The sequence below is a fragment of the Eschrichtius robustus genome, chromosome 7 (genome assembly GCF_028021215.1).
Source record: "Eschrichtius robustus isolate mEscRob2 chromosome 7, mEscRob2.pri, whole genome shotgun sequence".
NCBI classification, from domain to species: domain Eukaryota; kingdom Metazoa; phylum Chordata; class Mammalia; order Artiodactyla; family Eschrichtiidae; genus Eschrichtius; species Eschrichtius robustus.
The window spans coordinates 107,260,170-107,282,918 of record NC_090830.1 but is presented as its reverse complement, the minus strand read 5'-3'; the positions used below and the strand labels follow the sequence as shown (position 1 = coordinate 107,282,918).

At 36.6% G+C, this 22,749-nt stretch overlaps 1 protein-coding gene across 1 annotated transcript in view; it reads right to left on the bottom strand.

Moving 5' to 3' along the window:
* Positions 1-22,749, bottom strand: part of CC2D2B (coiled-coil and C2 domain containing 2B) — a 99,182-nt gene that overhangs the window by 31,737 nt on the left and 44,696 nt on the right. The window contains 8 exon segments of the mRNA XM_068548990.1: positions 323-432; positions 1,201-1,321; positions 2,552-2,722; positions 7,525-7,616; positions 10,654-10,746; positions 16,346-16,549; positions 17,687-17,825; positions 21,761-21,908. Of these exon segments, the coding sequence (XP_068405091.1) occupies positions 323-432; positions 1,201-1,321; positions 2,552-2,722; positions 7,525-7,616; positions 10,654-10,746; positions 16,346-16,549; positions 17,687-17,825; positions 21,761-21,908 (1,078 nt within the window).

Sequence of the window (22,749 nt, the reverse complement as noted above, 5' to 3'; positions counted from 1 at the left end):
ACATAAATTCATGGTTGTTACCTCTGGGGAGAAAGAAAGGGGATACAATTAGTTATTGGCACAGTGGAGCCTTCAAAAATATTGGTAATACTCCATTTTTTAAGCTAGATGGTAGATACACAGGTATTCATTTTATCATTTTTCCTCAGAACTTACATTTACATATACATTATATATATTAATATCTATGTAAGAAATACTTCATAATTTAAAAACTTAAAAATTAAGCCTATATCCATCATTATTTTCAATAAACGGCTCACGAAAATAATTTTGTTACTGCTCTATTTTAGAAGCTGAGGAAAAATGGACTCCAACTTACATAAAATCTACTTTAATTTCTTCGTTCCAGCATGGATGAGATCCACTTGCAATACTGGTTTGGTACACAGTGTGCTGAAAGGAAACTTCCACAAAGGGGTGCACAGTATCCTGAAACACATAATTAACACTGACTAGATTTTTGTAATATTTTATATAGTTGATAAAAGGTAGAGATTAGTTACTGTCTGATAACTGGATGGCTTACTTTTTCCAGTTTTTCAAACAACCATTATTCATTCATTCATTCAATTAACATTTCTTCAACCTATTCAGTATCAGGTACTACTTTGCTAGGATCCAAAAATAAATGGAAATCCTTAAAGATTTTTATCTTAAGTCTATCAGGAGAAAATAAACAGGTAAACAAATAATTGCAGTGAAATGTAAGAAATATATTCAAGGTATAATGGTTACTCAGGAGAGAGAATGATTAACTCTCTGGGGTGAGGACAAGAAGAACTTCACAGAGAAAACATTGCTTGGGCTTGAGCTTTGAAACATTAAACAGTAGTTCATGTGGCCAATAACACGGAAGTATGGTGGCCATTCCAGGCAAAGGAAAGGGCATATACGGAGGCCTTCTAGAACAAGTAGTAGTATGATATGATACTGCTGTGGGCTGATGAGAAATGTGGCTGATCGGTATGTAAGAAGCAGATCATTACAGAGTTTGGTAGCCATTCTAAGGAGCTACCATTGTAAGGAGCTTGCACCTTATTCTATAGACCCTGAAAGCAGGGTAGCAGAGAATGAAATGGTTAGAATTACATTTTATAAAGAGCACCTTCACTGTGTTATGGAAAGTAAACTAGAATTAGACGGATAGTCCAGTTAGGGGCCAGTTGCAATTCAGGGAAAACACGATCAAAACGGCACTTTATAGAAGTGTTAAATACTTATCTCATTTAAGATCTCATCTGAGGCTACGGATTTGATTGTTTCTTTATGTCTGAGGCGAGACATGGATGACATCAAATAAGTAGGCATACCCAAGGCTCTTCTGAAAAACAATATAGAGATGTGCATTTTAATTAATTTTAATATTAGTTTTGGTGGGAGTAGCTGGGTTTTTGCTTATGCTTATAGAGATATATAAGTCAGCTACCCTGGATCTTACAGAGTTTGCTTTGGATCTTCATAACATAGGTGGTTAGAGATAAATACGTGACAATCACTACTCTGAAAGGGTAGCTCCTAAATGCTGAACTATGGATTGGAACCAGTCTGTGACAGAGTTTTCACTGACCCTCAGCAAAAGGAAAAAAAATAGGACAAGTAATACTTTGAGACTATATTCTTCCTATTTTTGGTGTTACAATATTCTTTCTTTTACAAATTGATTATTATAGAAAATGGTGGTAATTTTATAATGTCCTTATTTCACAAAACAGCCTTGAAATGTGCATTTGTTTTGAAATATCAATTCTATCATAAATAAAGTCGTATTTTATAATATAAAACACAGGCAAAACCTTTAAGAGGTTTTAACTATAGATTCGTAGCTAGTAAGCAAAACATTTGTTTTTCATATGTAGAGTTCATGGGATGTGGTAAACATAAAATAAGCAAGTAGAGCACATAAGTGTTAAATGTAGACAGAGAGGGATACTCGGTATTCCTGAGGTACCTGGGCACTAAATATTCAAAATATATAAATTATACATGAGATTAAATATATGAAACAATTGATATTCAGGTTATACTAAATATTCATGAGTATTTAATATTCATGATGCCTTAATTTGGCCACTCTGACCCTACATATCCTCTGCCCAAGAAACGCAAATAAAACACACTGAGTGCCTGCAGAAGAGATAGGTAAGATCTGATTTTTGTAGAAGTCACCTAAAATGATAAATCCAAAAAGGAGCTTACTCTCTCCTGTAGTCTATATACTTCCAATACTGTGAGGGGACAGTGGCAGAGAACAGTGTAGTAAGCAATAGCAGCTTAAGTTTTCACAATAGGGAATAGGGACAGAAGGTATTTATTTGATATAGCACCCAAAAATATACATGTTAAAGGTACTTTAGGCATCTCAAACTTCTGAAAATTTGTAATACACAGCAATGACAGTAAGTTTGACTATCCAAACGAAGATTTCAACTTTCATTCAGTTTCTGTATATTGAGTATTAATAAAGTACAAAGTTTTATTAAGAAGACAGTATAGAAATTTACATTTAAGACATCTTTTGCAACTCCAAAAATTGGTGCAATTGCCTTACCTATTAACTATTGCTTTCCTTGTAGGAATATTATAAGCCCTCAATATTCTGACAAGAATCTTAATATCTCCATCACAGATAGTCTGTGTTGCCACTTTTTTCCTTTCTTGCCTCTGAGGCTTTAACTTTCTTCGTCGTTCAAGAAGCTTACAAACTGCACGTGTCAAATGGCTAAAGAGTAAAAAATGATCAATCACATAGATACAAGATAACTTAAAATTTGAAAGATATCAATTTTTAAAATTAATTATTATAAATAAGGCCATTATTCTGAACCATGTTCTCTCCATTGTGGAGGGGAGACGAAGTTGTCTTAGACCCAAGGAAAGAATCTTTTCCTGAGCATAGAAGAGATGCTATGTTAAGAGAGAATGTGATTGCTCCACGTCATTTGGGTGTATGGTCCAAGAAGAAACAAGGGCATGGAGAGGTAATTCCATGAAACATGATGTTATATCAAAGGATTATTCATTTTTTAGGAATTGTTCTCTTGAAAGTGGTTAGATACTCAACTTTTCTACATGGTTCTGAATAGGAGTTAGTTATATGTGCTGCCAACCTTGGCAACACAAACCTATGCAATTATAGCTTTATGGTCACACCTATTTTCCTCCAAAGACTGATAATAAAACACAGACTTCAGACTATACTACAAAGCTATAGTCATCAAAACAGCATGGTACTGGCACAAAAGTAGAAATATAGATCAATGGAACAGGATAGAAAGCCCAGAAATAAACCCACGCACCTATGGTCAATTAATCTATAAATACAACAAAGGAGGCACGACTATACAATGGAGGAAAGACAGTCTCTTCAACAAATGGTGCTGGGAAAACTGGACAGCTACATGTAAAAAAAAATGAAAGTAGAACATTCTTTAACACCATACACAAAAATAAACTCAAAATGGATTAAAGACCTGAATATGAGACCAGACACTATAAAACTCTTAGAGGAAAACATAGGCAGAACACTCTCTGACATAAATCACAGCAATATCTTTTTCGACCCATCTCCCAGAGTAATGGAAATAAAAACACACATAAACAAATGGGACCTAATTAAACTCAAAAGCTTTTGCACAGCAAAGGAAACCATAAACAAAATGAAAAGACTACCCACAGAATGGGAGAAAATATTTGCAAATAATGTGACTGACAAGGGATTAGTCTCCAAAATTTACAAACAGCTCATGTGGCTTAATATCATCAAAACAAACAACCCGATCAAAAAATGGGCAGAATACCTAAATAGACATTTCTGCAAAGAAGACATACAGATGGCCAAGAGGCACATGAAAAGATGTTCAACAACACTAATTATTAAAGAAATGCAAATCAAAACTACAATGAGATATCACCTCACATCAGTCAGAATGGCTATCATCAAAAAATCCACAAATGGGGGGCTTCCCTGGTGGCGCAGTGGTTGAGAGTCTGCCTGCCAATGCAGGGGACATGGGTTTGAGCCCTGGTCTGGGAAGATCCCACATGCCGCGGAGCAACTAGGCCCATGAGCCACAATTACTGAGCCTGCGCGTCTGGAGCTGGTGCTCCGCAACAAGAGAGGCCGCGATAGTGAGAGGCCCGCGCATCGCGATGAAGAGTGGCCCCTGCTTGCCGCAACTGGAGAAAGCCCTCGCACAGAAACGAAGACCCAACACAGCCATAAATAAATAAATAAATAAATTTTAAAAAAAAAAATCCACAAATGGGCTTCCCTGGTGGCACAGTGGTTAAGAATCCACCTGCCAATGCAGAGGACATGCGTTCAAGCCCTGGGCCGGGAAGATGCCACATGCCGCGGAGCAGCCAAGCCCGTGTGCCACAACTACTGAGCCTGCACTCTAGAGCCCGTGAGCCACAACTACTGAAGTCCACGTGCCTAGAGCCTGTGCTCCGCAACAAGGGAAGCCACTGCAATGAGAAGCCTGCGCACTGCAATGAAGAGTAGCCCCTGCTCACCCCAACTAGAGGAAGCCCGTGCACAGCAACGAAGACCCAATGCAGCCAAAAATAAATAAATAAGTAAATTTATTTATTAAAAAAAAATCCACAAACAATAAATGCTGGAGAGGGTGTGGAGAAAAGGGAACCCTCGTGCACTGTTGGTGGGAATGTAAATTGATACAGCCACTATGGAGAACAGTATGGAGGTTCCTTAAAAAACTAAAAATAGAACTACCATATGACCTAGCAATCCCACTATTGGGCATATACCCAGAGAAAACCATAATTCAAAAAGACACATGCACCCCAATGTTCACAGCAGCACTATTTACAATAGCCAGGACATGGAAGCAACCTAAATGTCCATCAACAGAGGAATGGATAAAGAAGATGTGGTACATATATACAATGGAATATTACTCAGCCATAAAAAGGAACAAAATTGGGTCATTTGTAGAGATGTGGATGGACCTAGAGAGTGTCATACAGAGTGAAGTTAAGTCGAAAGAGAAAAACAAATATCATATATTAACGCATATATGTGGAATCTAGAAAAATGGTATGGATGATCTTGTTTGCAAAGCAGAAATACAGACACAGATGTAGAGAAGAAACTGTATGGATACCAAGGGGGAAAGGGGGAGTGGGAGGATTTGGGAGATTGGCATTGACACATACACATTATTGATACTATGTATAAAATAGATAACTAATAAGAACATGCTGTATAGCTCAGGGAACTCTACTTAATGCACTGTGGTGACCTAAATGGGAAGGAAATCCAAAAAAGAGGGGATATATGCATATGTATAGCTGATTCATTTTGCTGTACAGTAGAAACTAACACAACATTGTAAAGCAACTATACTCCAATAAAAATTAATTTTAAAAAAAGGTGTTCAACATTGCTAATTATTAGAGAAATGCAAATCAAAACCTCAATGAGATATCACCTCACACCAGTCAGAATGGCTATCATCAAAAAATCCAAAAGCAATAAACGCTGGAGAGGGTGTGAAGAGAAGGGAACCCTCCTACACTGTTGGTGGAAATGTAAATTGGTGCAGCCACTATGGAGAATGGTATGGAGGTTCCTTAAGAAACTAAAAATAGAGCTACCATATGATCCTGCAACCCGACTCCTGGGCATATACCTGGAGAAAAACATGGTCAGAAAGGATACATTCACCCCAATGTTCATTGCAGCGCTGTTTACAATAGCCAAGACATGGAAGCAACCTAAACGCCCATTAACAGAAGAATGGATAAAGAAGATGTGGTACATATATACAATGGAATATTAGCCATTAAAAAGAATGAAATAATGCCATTGCAGTAACATGGATGGACCTAGAAATTGTCATACTGTGTGAAGTGAGACAGAGAAATAGAACTATCATATGATATCACTTATATGCAGAATCTAAAAAAAAAAGATACAAATAACCTTATTTACAAAACAGAAACAGACTCACAGACTTAGAGAATGAACTTATGGTTACCTGGGGGAAGGGAGGGGAGGAGGGATAGTTAGGGAGTTTGGGATTGACACGTACACACTGCTATATTTTAAATGGATAACCAACAAGGACCTATTGTATAGCACAGGGAACTCTTGCTCAATATTCTGTAACAATCTGACTGGGAAAAGAATTTGAAAAAGAATAGATACATGTATATGTATAACTGAATCACTTTGTTGCACACCTAAAACTAACACAACATTGTTAATCAACTGTACTCCAATAAAAAATAAAAAGTTTTAAAAAAATAAGTTTTCATCATTGACACACACACACTACTATATACAAAATAGATAGCTAATAAGGACTTACTGTATAGCACAGGGAACTCTACTCAACACTCTGTAATGGCCTATATGGGAAAAGAGTCTAAAAAAGAGTGGATATATGTATATGTGTAACAGATTCCCTTTGCTGGACACCTGCAACTAACACAACATTGTAAATCAACTCTACCCCAGTAAAAATTTTATTTTTAAAAATTTATTTATTTTTGGCTGTGTTGGGTCTTCGTTGCTGCACATGGGCTTTCTCTAGTTGCGGCGAGCAGGGGCTACTCTTCTTATGGTGCGTGGGCTCCTCATTGCGGTGGCTTCTCCTGTTGCAGAGCACAGGCCCTAGGCACACGGGCTTCAGTAGTTGTGGCGCGTGGTCTCAGTAGTTGTAGCACCCGGGCTTAGTTGCTCCGCGGTATGTGGGATCTTCCCGGACCAGGGCTCTAACCTGTGTCCCCTGCATTGGCAGGCGGATTCTTAACCACTGCGCCACCAGGGAAGTCCCTACCCCAGTAAAAATTTTTTAAAAGTAAGTTTTCATTTAAAAAATGTGCCCATGAAAGAATTACTTCAAGGTATATTTTAGAATAGAACCCCCCCTAAAAAAATAGATTTCAGCATCTTACACCAATTAAAACCTTATTATTAATACTAAGAATCTGCAAGTGGCCCCAGGGCGGTTTCCCCAAACGCAGCATCCCTAATTCCTGTTCCTACCCTTAAGTTTCCCAGATAGGACAGTATGAGAACTGAGTTACTTCAGCCAAAGGCTCCCCCAACTGCTGCCTGTGGATCACAGAGCCCTTATATGGCTGAGGATTCAGTTTTGAAAGGGAGAGATTACAGGCTTAGTGTGTGGTGCTACCAGCAATGACTTTTCCAGTAGCAGTCTCGGGACAGGGAAATCTTAGGGCAAAACTAATTTGGGACAAAGGTATTTCTTTTTTTTTTTTTTTCATTCTTGCCCTAAAAACTATCAATAAGCAGAGGGTTAAAATCTAAAATATTATACAATTGAAAATACAAATCATATAGTTATGTCCAAAATGCAATTTTAAAATGACCAAAAATATTCAGGTCACTGTATTTCATTATATGCTTTGTAATTGCATTTTGACATTAACTTAATTAATATAAAAATAGAGAACTTATTAGAGGACTTTGAAGGTATTATCTTATAGCTTTATATTTTGTACTCAAATAATAATAATTTTAGTATGTACCTTGCAGATACAATTTCTTCATAATCAGCCACAATATCTGATAAGTTAAATTTGCTAACTTTGGCAATTCTTTTCATTATCAACCTTCTCATCTACAAAAAAAATTTTAGAATTTAAAGAAATGCACAGTTTATATTTTAAGATTAAGCATATACAATGCTACTGGTGTCACTATTTTTTACTCCTAATTTTTTCAAGCAATGAATGGAAAGGGGAATTAGATAAGTGAAAGTATGGTTCTGTTTGCTACCATTATTAAAATCATTCCTAACGTTCTCATTAATGTCCCTCTCATCTCTTTTTCCACCTAACTCATAGTATACGTAGACAGAACTAATCTTCACCAACGGAGATGATTATCCTGTGAATGTGTTTCTACAACAGTCACTTGTACACACAGAAATCTTGATCCACAAGGAAATGTGATCACATTTCTGTATTTCCTTTGAGTCCATTCTATTCTGACCTTAAGCTCTCATTCTGTCAGCTTGGTAAGATATTTAGTGCTTGAACACAGCCATTCCCCTAAGCCCTTGCTACTTGCAGAACCCACAGACCTTGGTTCCTCCAAGGACTCTGAAATTCTTCTTTTTAGTCTGAGGAAATCCCTCCCTTTCTCCTCTAACCCCATGTTTCACAACAGGTTTAGACTTTTAGAAATGAAACCAGGAAGAAGTGTGTCTGGAGGCAATTTTCTGCTTTCTGTCCTGCCACAAATCATCCCGGAGATAATGTAACCTAGAGCCTAATGATCTGCTTAAATTCGATAGGAAAATGGGGTGATAAGAGAATGGGAAATTATAATTCCTAAGAATTACCCCGCCATGTGGGGTACAAATTGTTTCCTTTGAAGTTGAACCACACCCCTCTTCCCTCTGACCCCATCATTGTGCTTGAGCCTTCTCACTTGTACTTTCTCTCTCTGTCTTTCTCTCTTTCTCTCTCCCTCTCCCTTGCTCCCTTGCTATCACACAGACTGAGCTCCTTGCTGTTCCTCCCATAGGCCACGCATATTCCTTCCTCACAGTTTTCACATGTGGTTCCATCAGCCTGGAATGTTCTTCTCCCAAAAAAGCTCCATGGCTAGCTCCTTCAGTTCACTTCAGGTCTTTTGCTGAAGCGTTAGCTTCTCGAGGGCTTTCCTTGATCTAAGGAAGGCTCTCCCTTATCTAAAATCACACCCGACCCCCACCCCCATACACACTCCTGTTCTCTCTTCCTACTTCACTTGTCATGGCGCATATCACTTTCTAACATACTAATGTTCTGTTCATTATCTGACTTCCCCCACCAGAACGACCTCCTCTAGGAGGCCAGGGATTTTAGTGTGTTTTGTTTACTGCTGTAATTCCAATGTCTAGTGTAATGATTGATTCATAGCAGGTGCTCAATAAGTATTTATTGAGTAAATTAATGAAAGGGACAGCTTGAGGAGAAGCACTGGCCTCTTAGATGCAAATATTTCAGCAAAACTTTATCTAGCAATCCTTGAGACTGCTGGGACTTTACTGCTCCCATCCCGGCCTCAGCCACCACTGACCCCAGTAACATGGCAGGAAGTGTAATGCATATAACTCACAGTCCCTCCCACAGCAGGATTTAAACACCGGTGGCCCTATTAGGGCCCTATTAGGCCTCCAGTGTCAACGCAGGATTCCAGTACCTGTAATTAAAGTAATTATCCCTTGAACTTGTAGTTTTAAACTATCCTGAGATAGCAAAGAAGTCTTCACAAGGAGGCGAAACCCAATCACACAATGTTCTTAAAGCTCCTTCCCAGAATTCCTATATGAAGGTCAAGAATCCTCAGACACTTGCTCTCTTACCACCTTCCTGATCTTTTGCTGCCCTCCCTTCTGGGCTTCCTCATACACCAAAAAAAGAGAAGGCATAAGAAGGATACGTATTCTCTTTTCTTATAAGTAAGAACACCTCTTTATTTCCTAAGACATAAATATCATTATTAAATCACATCTCAACTTAAAAAAATATATATGGAGCTAATGAAGAAGGTGTAAGAGGGGCAAGAGTGAGTGGAAAAAAACGCCTGCCAGCGATAAAGAGGAGGTGCTCTTTCAGGCTACAATAGCTATCGTGGTCTGCATTTCTGCCACACTTCCATAGGAGCAGAGTACAAACTAGCATAGCACTTGAGGTTTTATCTTACTTGCCCCTTACTTCAGAAGTAAAGCAAGGCAGGCATTTTTATTGTCTGTTTTTATAGAACAATAAAGCAGGACTCAGTGCATAGATTACCCTCCCAAAGACAAACAGGATGGTCAGAACAGGTCTTCACACACCTGCCTAGGGCTCTTCTAGTCACACAAGGTTGCTTCTCTCCTGTCTCCATGAGGGATTTGTATGTATCTCTTAGATCTTTCCATGGCTCTCTGCTTCTTTTCAAGTTACCCTAAAAGGCTGCTCTGGTGCCCTATAGCAAAGGCTATAGATTCTACTCTTGCAGAAGTCTTAGAAACCTCCTCAGCCTGCAATTTTATCCTTTACTTCATTAATTGTTCAAACATTTCTCAACATTTTCTGAGTGAAGAGCACTGTGCTGGGCATTATGGATCTATATATACAGTCCCTGGAGCGATGAGGGGTCAGTGGAAAGAAATCAGGGGTGAAATTCAGTGAGGGATTCCACCTCAAACCTGGTTTAGGCTTTGTTAGGGTGTTCTGTCTCCTAGTAGCTCCTCCATCCCTTTGTCCCATGAACTGCTCTGGTGTACGGCATTATGAGTTATTAATAAAACTAGGGATTCTGGCAAAATGCTGGCGTACTTCCCAAAGTGAACTTTTAGGGTCAAAAAGAGATGGGAAGTCTTTAACGTTCATTTGTAAACGGAAACAGTTGGGATATGCTTTAATAATGAGTTTGCTGTCAATTGAAGTAACTGCTGCATCAATAATGCACATCAACAGTGTACATTTACAGATGGTCAGTAACTAACTCTGAAAAGGAAGTCTGAATAGAACAGAAAACCCCTCAGTGATCAGAAAGAGGTGATGAGTAAGCAGGTCTGTCCATCTGACTCTCTGGGAAGAGTAGAGTACTGTGCATCCAGCAGACCAGTTTTCACAAAAGTAAATTCAAACATATTGATAAAACTATTTTGTTGTTGTTACCTTTTTCAGAAAATTGGCAGAATTAATCCTTTGTGCGGTAATAGAATTCATATCTGAAATGGACATATCCTTCTCTATCTGACTTTCATATTCCTATAAACAGAGAATTAAATTAGTTTCACTTCTTGAATGTAACAGAGTTTAGATACGATACACTGCAATAAAATATTAACCACTCATTTCAGTTCATGTGTAGGAGATATTGGCAACGTTCTGGAATTGAGAGAAGAGAATATTTCTTTTAGATTCTCCCACTGAGAATTAACTAAGAACACATATTTTGTTTGCTTCTAGGAGGAGGTCCATTCATCTTTTAAAACTGAGTAATGATTGAGAAAAAATTTGCGATTGAGAAAATTATAAGAAAATGTAAAGACGATTGAGAACTATTCTTCATGAATGCATTTACCTGGTAATCACTAGAAACAAAAGAAATGGAAAGTGGTAGAGTATAAGGGTCAAGAGAGTGGGCTTTGGAGGCCATAGTCCTGGATTCAAGTTGGCCCTGCCATTTATTAACTTTGTGGTTTGGGAAAAAGTCGATTAACTACTGCAGACCTCAGTTTCCTCTTTTGTAATAATTATAATATTACTGTTATTAATATGTCACAGGATTGCTGTGAGATTTAACTGAAACAATACCTATAAAGTGCATGACATACAGTAAGTAGTCAAAATATGCTGACCATAATCAATAACTTTAATTTAACATCTAGCAGTTGGTATAAGATTATTTGTCAGGATGCTTCATCTATATAATTTAGAATAAATTGCATCTGTTATAGCTGCATTTGTGGGATATGTTCCTAACTGCACACTGAAATCATTTTACATTATAGAGAGCATTAAAGATGACACAAAAGTTATGAAGTATCTCTTATCTTAAGTAAATTATCTGAAAGTAATTTATTTGTTTTTCTAATTATCCACAAGAAATCTTGAAATTAATCCTGTTGACAAGTAACAGCTTTTTACCTAAGGATATATTATATTACTATTTCATATCACTTTATTTATTTTAAAAGTATTAATTTATAGGAGTCACTTAAATACTCTGGATATTTTTATTAATTAATATATAATTTGCAAATATCTTTTCCTAATCTGTGGGGTTTAAATTTTAATATTATCAAGTTTATTAACCTATTTTTTTATAATTTATACTTTTTGTGTTTTGTTTAAGAAATACTTTCCTGCCCAAGTTTAAGATATACATTTAAAGTTATGCATTTCATGTGTAATCTTCATTACACATGGTATTTATTTCTTTTGTGAGGTCTGAATCTAATTTTACACCATTCAAAAATGTTTTATAATTCTCTCCATTAAGTTTTTGTACATGTTTTGTTCAATATACTCCTATGAATCTAAGAGTTTTTATTGCTATTGCAGGGTGTATCTTTGTTAAGTTACATTTTTAGTGGGTTTTTGTTGGTGTATAGAATGCTATTTATTTTTTGTTTTTAATTTTTCCTCAAGTTTTTCAAACATACAGAAAATTAGAAAGAATGTTAAAATCTATGAACCTACCCTTTAGATTAAGTAATTAATATTTTGCCATATTTGCTTAATCTGTTTCTTTTGTTTTCTTTTTTTTGGCTAAAATATCTCAAAGTATAAATTACAGACACCATGACACTTCATTCCTAAATAAGTACTTCAGCATGAATCTCCAAAAACTAAGGACACAACCACAGTGCCATAATCACAGACAACAAAACTAACAATTTTCCAATATATCTACTATTCAATTATCAATATTACATAATAGTCCAATATCCAAATTTCACCAATTGCTGTTTTTTCACCATATATATATATTGTATATCTCCATATATATATAATATATATATTCTTTTCAGATTTTTTTCCCATTATAAGTTATTACAAGATATGGATAAAGTTCACTGTGCTATAGAGTACGATCTTGTTGCTTATTTATTCTATATATAGTAGTTTGTATCTGCTAATCCCAAACTCCTAATTTATCCCTCCCCCAATCCCTTTCCCCTTTGGTAATCATAAATTTGTTTTCTATGTCTATGAGTCTGTTTCTGTTTTGTAAATAAGTTCATTTGTATCATTTTTTTACATTCCACATATAAGTGGTATCATATGATATTTTTTTCTTTCATCTTATTTTATTGAGAACAAGCTTTACATGAGACAGCCAAATGATGGCTTTACAAAATTCTAGAAAATTGCTACTGATTCCAGCCTGGAAATTCCTAGCAAACCTAATACCATCAAGGGATGTATGTGTATGAGCACATAATTGCACAGCTCTCTTTTTAAGACTTTGTAATGCACTTCCTAAATTGAAGGTGATATCATATGGTATTTGTCTTTCTCTTTCTGACTTACTTCACTTAGTATAATAATCTCTAGGTCCATCTATGTTGCTGTAAATGGCATTATTTCATTCTTTTTATGGCTGAGTAATATTCCATTGTATACATGTACCACATCTTCTTTATCCATTCATCTGTCAGTGGACACTCAAGCTGCTTCCATGTCTTGGCTATTGTAAATGGTGCTCCTATGAGCATTGGGGTGCATGTATCTTTTCGAATTAGAGTTTTCTCTCGATGTATGCCCAGGAGTGAGATTGCTGGATCACATGGTAACTCTATTTTTAGTTTTTAAAGACCCTCCATACTGTTCTCCATAGTGACTACACCAATTTACATTCCCACCAACAGTGTAGGAGGGTTCCCTTTTCTCCACACCCTCTCCAGCATTTATTTAATTTGTAGACTTTTTGATGATGCCCATTCTGCCTAGTGTGGGGAGGTACCTCACTGTAGTTTTGATTTGCATTTTTCTAATAATTAGCAATATTGAGCATCTTTTCATGTGCCTGTTGGCCATCTGTATGTCTTTGGAGAAATGTCTATTTAGGTCTAAAAATGATGACTTTTTAAAGAGATCAAAATGCAACAGAGAGAAACAGTTGTACTTGCTAGCCAGTTGGCCCACATTCCAAATTTGTCTAATTGTTTCTTTGTGGTGCCATTTAACTTGTTCCTTTATTCCTCATATTTCTTGTAAACAAATTAGAGGAGGAGGAGGAGGGGGAGGAGGACCAGGTAGGGGGAGTAAGACGGAGGGAGGAGGAGGAGGAGGGGGACAGGCTGAAGACGTCTCCGGTCATGTGGGATCTTAGCTCCCCGACCAGGGATGGAACCCACACCCTCTGCATTGGAAGGCGAAGTCTTAACCACTGGACCACCAGGGAAGTCCCTTGGGCATTTAAAAGGAGCATATTTTTTCCTTCCTTAAGTCTGTTAATGTGGTAAATTATATTAATAGATTCCTTAATTAGATTAGCTTAGCTCTGTTATCTGGAAATAAACCTTACTAGATTATGGTGTATAATTATATATTTATACATAATATATTGCTTTTTGATTTGTTAAAATTTTATTAGTAATTTCACATCTATGCTCAAAAGTGAAATTGACCTAAAATGATCATTTTTTGCTTTCTTTGCCCAATTTTGGCATGAAGGTCATCAACCTCAGAAAATGAGTTGGGTTGCTTTCCCTCTTTTTGTGTTCTCTGAATAGTTTGTATAAGATAAGGAAAGTTAGCAAAGCCCCTAGTTTCAGAAGCAGAAACTATTCCTTTTTTATGATGTTATATCCTCAATTATGCTGAGCATTGTGCTTTGCCCATAGTAGTTTATGGAACTGTAGAATTGAATTTAATCATTGAGAGAAGCAGGAGGAAACTGAGTAACTTTTCAGCCATTCTAAGCCAAGGCCTTCCCACTGCAGTTTACTAACTGAAATTCCTAAGGTCTCAAAATAGATGAATCACAATTAAAAGATGAGCAATGTTTTCCAAAGCCAAATATCAATTGGTCTGTTTGTGAATACATATATTTCTACTCACCCATGTTTGTGAAAATAATGAATAATCTGCAAATCCTATGACTATAATAGTCATATGTGCTAACCGGTGGTGCCATGATATTATCATTGAAAAATCATTAATTTGCATTTCCTCTTTCACCTCTGAGCCACACCAAAAGAGATTCTCAGACAATCCACTTTGTTCAGCCATGACTGTCTTCCCACTATTACTTGAGTTTTAAATGTAATGAGTCCTGTATAGTTTTGTTTGTGTCTCCTCTATATTAGGGTATAACAGCTAAAGGATGGCTGAGTGGCAACAACAAGAAAAAAACATAAACCTTTTTATAAGTAACTTTTGCTATTTTTAATATTAAGTGGCTTGCTGCTCTTTCCCTTCAGTCCAGAATCAAATGAAAACAAATATCAAAAAGTTTATCTTTTTTTTATCAATTGATAATAATTCACCAGAGTTAAATTAATAAACCTGTTATAACCAATTTTAGTATAAGGCATTCACTCTTTCTGACTCATAAGATGTATAAACCTCAATATCCTTCATCAGCATCTGCTATCTTTAAGCTGGCTGACATCACCCTACAGTGGTAATTCTACTACACAGGCGTTTTCTTCAGAGATGAAACACTGGTTTCCTTCTTCTTGAACCATCTCTTTGCAAGCACAAGTGTTAGGATTAGTACAATTGTTTTTTTCTACAGGAATTAGCTCTTATCATTCCATTCTTTTAAGCCTAGTGGAGTGCTGGTAAATGTTTAACAGCCAGTTCTCTGGGAGTGGGAGGGGAAGCCCCAGTTTGCAGCATTTGCTGATTTATGGTGTAGACATTCTCCCAGCAATACATTTAAAGCAACCAACATGAAATCACTGAAGGTGGAGCTGGGAAGAGATGCACACAACAGGCTCTTACCAGCTGGTGCCAGCAGGCTCCAGCATGCCATCACTACACAGCATAAGATGAACTTTTCTTTCTTTCTTTTTTCCCCACATTTTAAAGTTTCTGAAATTGATTTGTGCTTTATAATCAAGTGTAAGTTTAACCTGGCAGTGTTTCTCTCCCTTATCCCCCAAAGTTGCTATTAAATTGGTGATACATTTTACAATAAAAACCACAATATTTACATAAATTTATAATATACTTAAAGGAGTCTGGCTGTGAAATAGGTTGTTGGGACAACTAAGTTGCAAAGTTAAGCTAAGGACTTTCTGAAATTTGGGAGAGCTACACATTTTTAATGCCTAAAGAAAAGGGGATCCCAAAAAAATCAAGAAAGAAAAATTCCCATGAAACAAGCTCGACTTAATTGTGAAAGAGAAAGTATTATCAACATGGACATGACCGTTGCCTATCCATGTCCAACATGTTGCCTAATATGTCCAACAAAACATATTGTTTCAAACAACTGAATATAACAACAAAAAAAAAGAGACTCACAGATATAAAGAACAAACTAGTGGTTACAAGTGGGTAGAGGGAAGTGGGGAAGGGCAATATAGGGGTAGAAGATTAAGAGGTACAAACCATCATATATAAAATAAGCTACAAGGATATGTTGTACAACACAGGGAATATAGGCAATATTTTATAAATAACTATAAATGGAGTATAACCTTTAAAAGTTGTGAATCACTATATTGTACACCTGTAAAACTTATATAAATATTGTTCATCAACTATACTTCAATTAAAAAATAAATTTAAGAGAGGAAAATTGTTGTCTACAGATTATCAGTTTTAAAAAAAATTAAGATATATTTAAAGCAGCTAAACATTAACTTATCATAGAATAAACTATATTCAAATAGAAACCAAGTACCTGGAAGAGTAAATCTGGAATCTCTCTGTCATAGAGGGGTATTTGCTGCAGAAGGAAAACATCTAATTGACCTGCATTTCTAAGTTGCAATAGCTGGAAACGTTTACTCTTTTTCATTTCCTCTTCAGAAACAAAGTTAAATTCATCTTGCAACTGTTTGAGACGAAAATACTTTGGAATATCCTGTTCTTTACGTTTCATGTACTATAAAACACAAATAATGTAAAGTCTTAAAATATTAATTTTTTAAAATTCAAGAATTATTTCAAAACAGTTTTTCCCCCTAACTGTGAGATATGAGAGTTGCAATAGAAATAGGAAATAGAGCAACTGAATCTGTACAGAAAATCTGAAAAAAAAAATGCAGAATCCTGCCTATGCATTTTCTCAACCTTTTCCTGGTCATGATTTATACAGAAAATGAAAACATGTGTACTGCACAGTGGGTTAAAAGATGAGAGTTTTTGTGTCTAGTTGCCCTATGAGTTGACAGAGGATCAGTATTTCTGTACACCTGTAATCAATTCAGCACATCAGTTGAGAAGCTCTGATCTGAAGAAACTTAATTGCAATAATCTATGCATGCACTGCTTTATTCAATAAATGCAAATGTGAGTACATGGTACATGCAAGGAAAAGTGCTAGCTGCCATAAGAGAGACAAAGATTTACTAGTTGTAGTTCCACAAGGAAAGATAAAGCACATGGACGAATAACTAAGGTAAAAGGCAGAATGATATTAGAGCCATAAGAGTTTATAAAAAGAAAAAAAGTTAACAGGAGGGCAAGGAAAGAAAAGCCCATATCTAACTGAGGTTGCCAAGGAAGGATTTACCAGACTTGCAGGGTGGGTAAGACAGCTGCTATAGGTGCCCTTCTAAACAGAGGGAATGACATGAATAAAGGTATGAAGAAAGCCTGTTTGGAGCACACAGAGCAGTTCAGTTGGCTGTAAGGAGGAGCAGGAGAAGTGAATAGATAATAGAGTCTTTGAGGGAAGGAGTGTGTCTATAAATCATCTTTAAAATCCTCAGCATTTAATAATATGGCTGACATTCAGTAGATGTACAATAGATGTCAGCCTAGATGCAAGATGCACCAAGCAAGGGCTGCTAAATAGTGGCAGAGTACCAATCATCAGGCCTAAAGTAGTAATTATTTCAGTTGCTGAATTTCTAACTGCCTTACAATACTATGAACTGGCTGAAAACTCTAACTGTCCTCAGATTTACTTTTAATGCCTCCTAATGCCTAGAAAAATACACTGCAAACTGTGGAGTATAAGAGTGTAGAGCTTAAGAAATAAAATATATTTACAGTACAGATATTTGCTATAACTTACCGTAACAAATTCCATTAAATCAGAATATTCTGGATTATTTGGGTCAATTCTGACCTCATTTGCCCATTCAAAAAGCTTCTGTGCATTAATAAGCCATGGAATTCCAGGAACACCTCTTGCATCTACATTCCTTAACACACTAACATAAAGAAAACTATTTTGTGAATTTGTATATAATATGCAGGTGATAAATCTGTTATATGGGGTAAAACCTACCCATTCCAGGTATTTAAAGACAAAACTTGTCCTGTGTTTAAGGATAAAATAGAAGGTTTAGATGTGATATCTTTCCTGGTTCTTCTCACTTTCTAACTGTATCATAGCTTTTTGATAAATGTCTACCCCTCCGTTAAGAGACAAGTAAGCTTCTTAAGGGTAAAGTCTGTAAATATTCATCTTTGCTATCTAAAGTCCACAATATAAAAAAGAATCTTTAGGCTATATCTTTACAGTTGAAACATAATATAGAGTATGTAATACAATTAACTGGGAAGTATGGGCCAGAAGAATATCTTTGATCATATGAGGCCATCTTCACAAGTTAAGAGAGCTATAAAAGATAGGCTAGACTCATAATGCATCCTTAGTGACTTCAACTATAGGCTAAGTGCAGAAGGAATTCAACCCTAAACAGTAAGGGTTTATTTTCAGCCATCAATTATCCCAGTTATTTAATCTCTCTCTTCATAGATAATTTGTTTCATCATGTAGAATTAGAGCAATTTGGACTAGAAGATTTCTAAGATCCTTTCTGTAAAGTACTCAAGAAAAATTCCAGCCCATAAACTAGGATTCCAGAAATACAGTTCTGACTCAGATTCACTGATGTCAACCCAAACATGGACATACATTTTACACTGTCTACTTTCCATCAGTATCTATTCATATTTTTATGATGAATCTTTGGAAGCTATTGCTAACAAAGCCAATGCTTGGTATGACAGGATGTTAAGCAAAATTACAAATAGGTAAAGTTTGAGTATTCTTCCTTTCTTTAATTCCTATGTCTGCCCTCATATTTAAACTGTTTTAATGTCCTTGTCATAAGAGATATCTAGGGCCTGACACCCTTAACACCATCATGTAACAAATTTTCCTTCTCTTGGGAAGATTCTTAGCCCAGGTCCCCTAGAGAACAAAGGCTGAGGTACAGTTTAAATGTCAATGAATAGATTAGGGAGAGAAACTTATCCCATTATAGCCTAAAAAAATGAGGTTGTAATTGTATTTCAAGGTAGTCTCCAGATTTCTGCCTCAGGGGAAGTAATAAAGACCACAGAACATCTCCTGCTCTTGCTATAATGCTTCCCCCAGCTGGCCCTACAGGTGTTTAGCTGTGGGCTACGGCAAAATTCCTCGGTCATCTGCACCCCCTCCTTCAAAACCAAATGCTAAGCAAGTAATATAATTCAGTGATATTAAGTATACCCACAGTATTGTACAACCACCATAACTACGTACTTCCAGAATTTTTCATCATTCCAAACAGAAATTCTGTACCATTAAACAATAACTCTCCATCCCTCCCTCCCCTCAGCCCCTGGCTTTGTCTCTATGAATTAAGCAAAAAATTTTAAAGGTACCAGGGAGAAAAGACAATCTACAAAATACGAACGTTTAGACTGATGGCAGACTTTTAAACAGCTATGATAAATCCCAGAAGATAATGCAACTATAGCTTCAAATAGGGAAAATAAATATCAGCCTCAAATTTTATGCCCATCTAAACAATTATTCAAGAAGGAGGAAAATATAAATACATTTTCAGATATACAAAGACTAAACAAGCTTGCTAGCCATGAAAACTGAATCATTAAAGGAGCAACTTTCAGCAAGTAAATCCAGAATGAAAGTTGTGGGAGGTAAGAAATGAGGGCAAACATAAAAGTCAATTAACCACGTCAGAAAATAATTAACTAGTGAGTGTAAGAAAACTGTTTTATGTTTTAAAAATGTATTAAACAAAAACTCTAGACAATATGGGATTGGAGAGGTGTGCCTAATGTTATATACTGAAGCATTCTAAGATCTTCTTTTCGTTCACTTCTTTGTCTCTGGCTCTGTCAGTAGTTGATGAATAAATGAATGAATGAGTGAGTGAAACAGTGAATGAGCATACTTTCTTTCTGCTCTCCTTTGGCTCCATGCTCTGACTCTCACAAGTCAATCTTGCCTTTTGGAGCACCCACCCCGTTCCTAGAACCACTGCTCCTCACCAGTCCTTGAGCTCCCACAACTGTAGAGGAGGAGAGTTCTGTAACTTCCCTCTCTGATCTCACAGGCCCCAACTGTAAAGTTTTAGTTCTAGTTCACTTTAGAAAGTACTCTGAACTTTGAAAACCTCTCCTGCAATTCATTCCCTGTTGAAACCTGTCATCTGTTCCAATCTTGCATAATTACTCTCAATCTTTTATAAACTTGAGTTCCCAACTAACTGGAACTGTTAAGTGCAGCATCACAGAAGCCAAGAGACAAGAGACTTCAAGAAGCAAAACGAGGAGGACTGGCCAATGAATATGTCCAGAAGGTCCCTGGTAGCCTTCAGGAATAACTGAGTAGGGTTAAGGACGAAATGTGTGAATTAAAATTAGAGGCAATGTATGCAGACCAGTAGACCACCCATATGAGGACTTGGGTGGGAAAAACAACCAGAAAGAGTTTTCAGGGTTTAATCAAACGCTTGGATTTTTCTTTGTTTCAAAGCACAGAAGGCTTCTTGGATACAAAAGACTCATAGCATAGGAAACGGAAAAGTTGAAGAAAAGATAAGAAAAGGATAGAAATATGTCAGCAGAATCCTAACGGAGATGAAGGAAAGTTCCAAATTACTTGTATAAAAGCTAGCTTTAGAGTGAGGAGAACAAACATCTGACTCCAAGAAAAAGGCAAAGAATAGTATGATGAGGCAAAGATTAAAAATAGCTGTAGTGGGGACTGTGCTAGGGAAATACTAAGAAACACAAGAAAATAATGGTTCAGCGTATTAAAAGCTTATTCACTAGTTCCAAAATGAATTACCCTTATTAATTGTCCATTTTTCTCCTAAAACACCTTGCACAGCCTACCTCACTATCAACATCTTGCACCAGGGTTATAATTTATTATGTTTGTTGCAATAAAAGAATTGCACTTTTTATAATCCATGAACCTATGCTGACCCATCATTATCACTCAAAGTCCATGATTTACATTAGGGTTTACTCTTGGTATCTTACATTATATGGATTTTGGCAAATATGCAATGACATGTATCCACAATTATAGTATCATACAGAGTAGTTTCACTGCCCTAAAAATCCTATGTGCTCTGCCTATTTATCCCTCTCTCTTCCTAACCCCTGGCAACCACTGACATTTTTTACTGTCTCCATAGTTCTGCCTTCCCCATAATGTCATATAGTTGGATATAGCCATGTTTTTTTAAAAACATATGTGTTTAGATGGGGAGGGGAAAGGCTATCTTCTTGTTATCATCATTCACTAATTTTTAAATGATGGGATCTTTTGGTCCTTTATATTTACCATTTTACTCAAACATAGCACAATAGGTAAGCCAGCATTATCATCGTTTTTATAGAATTTTACTTTACTTCTAGTAATCCTGTTTGTGGATGTGGTCTAGCAGTTAATCCCAATTCCTCTAGGAAGTCCTGGGATACAGATGAAATTTCTATGTCCGGCAATTTCTTCCAGCAAATTGATAATGCAAAAAATGATTCTTTCATAATCCAGAATGATTGGGAGATATAAAGGTCCCAGAAATAAAATCTTTCAGTCTTGGCCTTTGCCTACAATTTAAGGACTGTGGAACTGCCTCTCTCATCATCCATGTGGCTCTAATCCTAAGCACTGAAGCATACATGCTCTTACATACAAAGATACTTATTGTCTTAGTAGAGTGATAATAAATAAAATATACAAATATTTTACATACTTATAAATACAAATGAAAAATAAAGCAACATCCAAGTAAACTAAACTGTTCTTACTGTTTCTAGAGTTTTCCCTTTTGTAGGTCTTGTGTGATGCTTTGCTAAGGACTGGCATTATTTTTCAAGCATAAACGTTTATTACCTGCAGTAAGCAGATCTTAATGACTGTGACATAGGTGTCAGAGGAACACCATTTTCATCTAAGGCCCATGATAGAGAATAGCTTAGTTTTCCTGAAGTCAAAAGACAAAGTTCTTCAGTTCCGTTTCCCTCAAGAAGAAAGGGCACATCTATTTATAAAAGGCATTAAAAACAAATGAATATTTGAGCACATTACATTTTTTTTCTAGACATTTACTTGTGGAACCTCAGGAACACAAAGTTTATGTTGACCACAGGTTCTAATCTTGGAGCTCTCCCTCACCTCACATCTAAGATCCCTCAAGGTAGACTGCTTCAAACAGACCACAAAAGAGAGAGGAACATATTTATCTGAACACAGAAGTTTTTAACCCATTCTTTCTGGGAGTGGCTGCCAGCAAGAAAAAAATATTGGCAGCAGAAAAAGAGCTACTGTTTGTCTCCTTTCCTACATTCTTGAGTGTTCCCCCTCTCCTCATCTTCCTTCTGTCTCCAGAGAGCTTAACGATACTCCTTGAAACTTCTGCCAAGTTCCTAGTGCTCCCTAAATTTTTCACTCTTAAGTCTTTTCTCCTGGGTCTCCACAACCCTATTTTCTGCTTCATCTGGACTCTGTCTAAGCAGACTACATTCCTCCCTCATTTTCTGTTCTCCCCTGGTTCCTTTGCCTACTTATTTTCTTCTCTCTCCTCCTTGCTCACTCATTCATACTCCCTTTCTTTTTACCAGCTGGATGCAGCAATTGCAAAACCCCTAGGAAGGTGAAAGAGAAGGGAGCTGGTGGAGAAGAGGAATGACAGCATTCTGGCAGACATGCTAACTTAAATTTAATTGCAGGAGGAGTAAAATCAATTGAACAACAATAAACAAAAACATCACTTCTTCTTTCCTCTCTCCTTTACCTCTTCCTTTCCCTCTCTTTCTCTTCCTCCCTCCCCTATTCAGTTCAAAGATGAATCAACCTGTCCTGGAGCATCTTTAAGATTTACT